The sequence below is a fragment of the Chlorocebus sabaeus genome, chromosome 11 (assembly GCF_047675955.1).
Source record: "Chlorocebus sabaeus isolate Y175 chromosome 11, mChlSab1.0.hap1, whole genome shotgun sequence".
NCBI lineage: Eukaryota > Metazoa > Chordata > Mammalia > Primates > Cercopithecidae > Chlorocebus > Chlorocebus sabaeus.
Genome location: NC_132914.1, coordinates 46,179,836 through 46,185,335, shown reverse-complemented (window position 1 = coordinate 46,185,335; position 5,500 = coordinate 46,179,836). Strand labels below are relative to the sequence as shown.

General features: G+C 43.4%; 1 protein-coding gene across 1 annotated transcript in view; it reads right to left on the bottom strand.

Annotated features, from left to right (window-relative positions):
- Window positions 1–347: 347 nt before the first annotated feature.
- Window positions 348–5,500, bottom strand: part of C11H12orf54 (chromosome 11 C12orf54 homolog) — a 15,145-nt gene continuing 9,992 nt past the window's right edge. The window contains exons 7-9 of the mRNA XM_008003060.3: window positions 4,036–4,084; window positions 2,011–2,192; window positions 348–803 (exon numbers count right to left, since the gene is read on the bottom strand). Coding sequence (XP_008001251.3) covers window positions 2,051–2,192; window positions 4,036–4,084 — 191 coding nt within the window. The 3' untranslated portion in view covers window positions 348–803; window positions 2,011–2,050. The remainder of the gene's footprint in view (window positions 804–2,010; window positions 2,193–4,035; window positions 4,085–5,500) is intronic.

Sequence of the window (5,500 nt, the reverse complement as noted above, 5' to 3'; positions counted from 1 at the left end):
AACAAATGCTGAGTCAACATCTATGAGGTGAAGATTTTTATAAAGTTACCTTATTGCCATAATGTGTTCTGATTATTATTTTGTTGGTGGTGTGACAAATTCTCACTCTGGTTAAATCTTACATGATATAATATTTAATATATGACGTTCATTTGTTCAGATTCTGTTTAAAAGGAAAGAAATAAAAATTCTACTTTACCAATTACGTAATATGTTTTATTTTATATATGCAAAGATGACCATCTTTGACAAATATCCTAAATAGTCTTTTCTTGTAGGAAATACTTTTGGACTAGGTGGTCTTTTCACAGGCTGGGAATAACTATCTTTAAATGGTAGACTGTGAGACCATCCAGATCACAGGATATTGGAAATGAAAGGCACCTTCAGCATTTTCTAGTAATAGCTACTTACTTTATGGGAGAGGAAACTGAGGCCCACAAAGAAGAAAAACTTAGACAAAGTCAGATTGAGTTTATGACATAATAGTGCAGGTTCTCCCATGCTACAGTGCTGTTCTTTGAACCAAATGCACTATCATACTTGGAAATTCTATCACTACCCATTCCACAGCCCAGGAAGAACCAGGAGGGCAAGTTTTGATGTCACATTTATTTTATCAGCTGCTTGTTTGCTGGTTTCCTTGCTTTGGCAGTTGGAATGTGCTTGGGTCTCACTTGATTTCCAAGTTCCCAGTTTCAGCCATAGGCCCTGGCATCTCCACTCATGGGCACCACCCTCTCTTTTGGGTTCAGTGATGATATCTGCTAATATCTTCCCCTTTTCAGGCAACTGAAGCTGTGCTGTAGATTTCATAGTCATATGGATGGGAATAAAAGAAATTTATTCTCCTCCCTGCTGGACAGTTTACTAGGCAGGTGACCCTGAGAGTAAAAGCAGTCCTCGTGGTGATCCTTCTACTCTCACGACCTCATCCCAAGACATCCAACAGGAACTAAGGAGGAGATCCACTAGTTGTCGACCATATTCTCTCTGTGTAGTTTCCACTTCAGGATTATTGCTGTCCTACACTTGCTATCCATGTTGTGCTAGAGGAAGGAAGCTTCCTGCTTTACAATCTGAACCCAAACTGGGTTTTCACAGAGGTTTTGTGAGTGTATGTATTACATTCAGCAAAATATAATCTTAATGCTAAAATATTGAAATACTTTATGTATTTTGATGATTTGTGGGGGAAACAGGATAAAATATTTGAAAGGGGGCTATTCAAGAAAGTACATAGAGCCACTGTACTTAGACACAGGCAGATGAAACCAATCTTCTCCATCACCTGTAACTCAGATTCTTTCTTTAAAGGAATTCCTAATGAGCCCTAGAGAAGGCCATATAGAGGGTGTGGCTAGTATAGTCTCTGCCACAGGGTGAGTACCTGAGACAGTCTTCTTCTCCAGGTGGCTTAGGTGTCAGATGAGCCTATGGAGCAGGAGAGTGAAAAGGGTTGAGGAAATGGCCTGTCACTTAAACAGTGCCTTTGGGGAAGCATATTCAAATACTTTAGGAAAGAAAACCCGGACAAGGGAGTCTATAAAGGACAGACTGTGTTTGACTCTTGACACTGAATTAAGCCCCCAAAGTAGTGTAAGTTTCTAGAGCACTTTCCAGAGGGAATTATAGGCCTCACATTTGTTAATGTGTTTTAAAACTTTACACCTTTCCATCTCTTTATCCCACAATTTTCTGTCCTTGATTCCTGAACACTATCCACACCTGATGCACTCTGTTTGGATCTTTGTCTTGATCCTTGTATACAACTGTCCATACCTGATGCACTCTGTTTGGCCCTTTGTCTTGATCACAGAGCCCAAAAGAACCTGGCCTAACCCTGCCTTCACTTGTCCACCCTCTCATCCTATTGCCCCTTGTACGACTGCACCTGCTTCGTGGGGTGCTGCCCTGCCATGTTGGGATGAGGACCTATGAGGCCTGGGTTCCTGACTACCACAGATGGGCAGGGTGGAGCTCAGGGGAAAGACTGCCTGGGTAAAACACCTGGCTGAAGCAGAGATGTCCTTCTTCCTTGGTTATAGAGTTAGGGTCCAGGGTAGTCAGGTGATTGACTGAAATGCTGTGTCTTCAGGTTGTGGACACAGCCTCCTGATGGCTTCTCTCCAGAGTTGAACTGCAGTCTTCTCAACTTTGGGGTCATGGAGGAATCTGGAGGCCTTACGCTTCTGTGCCAAATAAGAGAAAGTTGTAGACATATGAGGGAAAGAGATCTTACCCTTTCAGTTCCCTTCCTGGCCTCCATTACCCTTAGGGATTCTATCATTACACTCCACCAAGAATGGGCATCTCAGGCTCTGGGAGTTGCAATTTCCTGATGGATGCATGGCTCATAGGAAAAAGCTCTTGTTGGGTGGGCTTTAGGAGATGAAGCATCATAACCTATTACAGCCTATGTTTTCATCAGGAATATTCCTACTGCTTGACTCAGAGGAATAATAAAATTAAAATTAAATAATATCATATATCTGAAAGATTTTGATCAATCAAAAGTGCTCCTCATATGCAAAGGTTTACAATAGTTATGTTGAGAATTTTGTTAATATGAAATCACTTTTCATTTATTCTTTCCATGGTTTCAGCACTGAGAAAATTAAAGCATAACAATCCATCTCTTTAAAACAAATGGTTTTATTTTACGAGAGTCAATTTTCTGAGATAGGGACAAATTCTGTTCAAACAGGGATCTAGGGAGTTCATCGTTTCCATTTCCTGGTTCGGGAAAAACCATAACATGTCAAAATCAATTTTTTTTTTTTTTTGAGACAGAGTTTCACTTTTGTTGCCTAAGCTGGAGTGCAATGGCACAATCTTGGCTCACTGCAATCTCTACCTCCTGGGTTCAAGCGATTCTCCTGCCTCAGCCTCCCAAGTAGCTGGGATTACAGGCATGCACCACCATGCCTGGCTAATTTTGTATTTTTAGTAGAGATGGAGTTTCTCCATGTTGGTCAGGCTGGTCTTGAATTCCTGACCTCAGGTGATCCACCTGCCTCGGCCTCCCAAAGTGCTGGGATTACAGGCATGAGCCACCGCACCTGGCCTAATTTTTTTTTAAACATTATTTATCTTTAAAGCCCTCTGAAGTGCATGGTGCTGCTGTCTTTCTTGACTATCTAGTCCTATTTCTCAGTCGCACTACTGGAAAGTCTTTCCTTCCAATGTCTAATTTAAATTTATGTTGCAGTAGCCTGATCTTTTTTCTCCTCATCTTGTTATGGAAGAGAAAGCGACATCTCTCAATATTAGGGCATTTTAACTTTTGTTAATTTTCTTTTGAAAATTAACTTTTGCTAATTTTCTTATAACTTTCTTCTAAGTCCCAGATCCCCTTTTTTTTTTTTTTTTTAAATTTTAAATGAGACTGGGTCTTGCTCTGTCTCCAGCCTAGGCTGGAGGGTAGTGGCATGATCATGGCTTACTGCAGTCTTCACCTCCCCAGGCTCAGGTTATCTTCTCACCTCAGCCTCCGGAGTAGCTGGGACTACAGGTGTGCACCACCATACCTGGCTAATTTTGTATATTTTGTGGAGACAGGTCTCACTGTGTCGAACTCCTGGGCTCAAGCAATCCAACCGCCTTGGCCTCCAGAAGTACTGGGATTACAGGCGTGAACCACCCCACGCCCAGCCTACGTCCTTGATTCTTTATTCCTTCTTTGTGGTCTTCCTTTCCTAGCTGTCATTCTTTCTATGTTCCCTTATTCCCTCAGTTGAATTAAGATACTTTCTTACAATAAGATACTTTCTTATGGTGAGGTTCAGGGCTGATCCTGAGGGTTCAGGGCTGATCCTGAGATTTAAGGGATTTCTGATGGGGCTGAGGATGGAGGAGGAAGCCCAGGCTCTGTAGTTCACCATTTGTAAGTCGGGTGGGGAGGCACTTCTTGCCCCTTTGGAAGCACAGGCTTCTGAAGGCTCAAGGCTCAGAGCTAGCTATATTCGTGGCCAGCACACCCATATCCAGGTGGGTGCCATCTCCCTTGAACATTGTCAGAATAGGGACACTTACCCAGTCCTGGGTGCTGATGTCATGGGTGTCACGGAGCAGTTGCTCATCCCTGAAGTGGACACAGAGAAGAGTCATTCTGTTACAGGGGCCTGGACATGTCTCCCCAGCTGCTCAGCTCGCATCCCTGGTTTGAAGTATAGCCAAAGTGGGAGGGGCCAGACTTGAAGAGACACTGACGACCTAACAAGCCCATCAGAGAGGCAGTTGCAGAATGTGGCATCAGAAATCTGGCCCCCTGTGAAGCAGAGCAGATCATGGCCACTGAAGCTCTGTCAACCAGGGCTGGGAGCTGAGTTAGCCAAATATTTCCATCCCAGGGCGCTGCTGCTGGAACAAGTCCCTGGTAGTTCACTTCTTACCTCCATTTTTTTTTGTGTGGGAAAGGGATACAGTGAGACTTGAATTCTCCTCATCTCACCCTGGATTTCACCCTGCCTTGCTCCATCTTTCAGGAAGCAGAAAAGCAGCAGCAACAGTTAGATCCTAAATCCACATTTTTACAGCCCAGGTAATCAGGTGGGTGTTCCCAGGGCCCTGCAGGGATCTATTTGGAAATCAGGCTTCCGAGGATGAAGGAGAGCATTCTCCAAGCAGAGGTAAGCTTGGCCCTTTTGACCTTTTGAACCTTAGGGATCAGCATCCAAGGAAATTATCTCACGAGCCTCTGGATCTCACAGTGGAGGCCATAGTTCCTTGTTCTGGAGTGGAGGTGATGGACCAGGTTTGGAGAAAGATCAGAGGGGTCTTCTCTGGGACTGTCTGTATTTAAAGATCCCCAAGAAAATTTGTACTCTTAACGAACTCCATTTTGCCACGGGGCTGAAAAAGCATAGAGTGATTCCAATACCAGAGAGACCCCAAGAGTAGTCAGAATCTCCAGATTTCCTCTGCCTCTTGTATCCACAGCTGAAGGCTCCTCACCCCTTCCATGGGATATAAAAATCCTTGAATTCAATCTTATTTAATTCTGACTTTGGAGGCTCTCTCTTTGGGCTCAGTCATATATATCCTTGATAATCAATGGGATTCAAGAGCCAGGAGCTTTGGCACCATACGGGAGTCTCTTAGAGGCAGAGAATCACGGATCTCAGAATTCAAGCCTAGCTTAGACCTACTGAATAAGAATCTGTTTTTTAACAAGGGACTCAGGTGATCTGTATATATGCAAAAGTTTGAAAAGCCCCAATTTGTAAGTTCTTTCTTGGATGAGTGAAGAAAAGAGTTCCACATATGGCTTTTGTGCTATAATTCTAGGCTTCTGGGTATTTTGAGCATTTTCTTGAAATGCTAGAATTAGCATCTGGGTGTTTGAAAACTGTAACTTGACCACCCTGAATAATCATTCCACTCTAGCCTGCCTGCCATTCTATCCCTGTGCCAGCCTTGGGAAGCTGTTCCCCTTTTCTGTACTTGCTGTCTTTACAGACAAGAACCGTATCTAGCCGAAGCATGAGAGTGTTCTCAG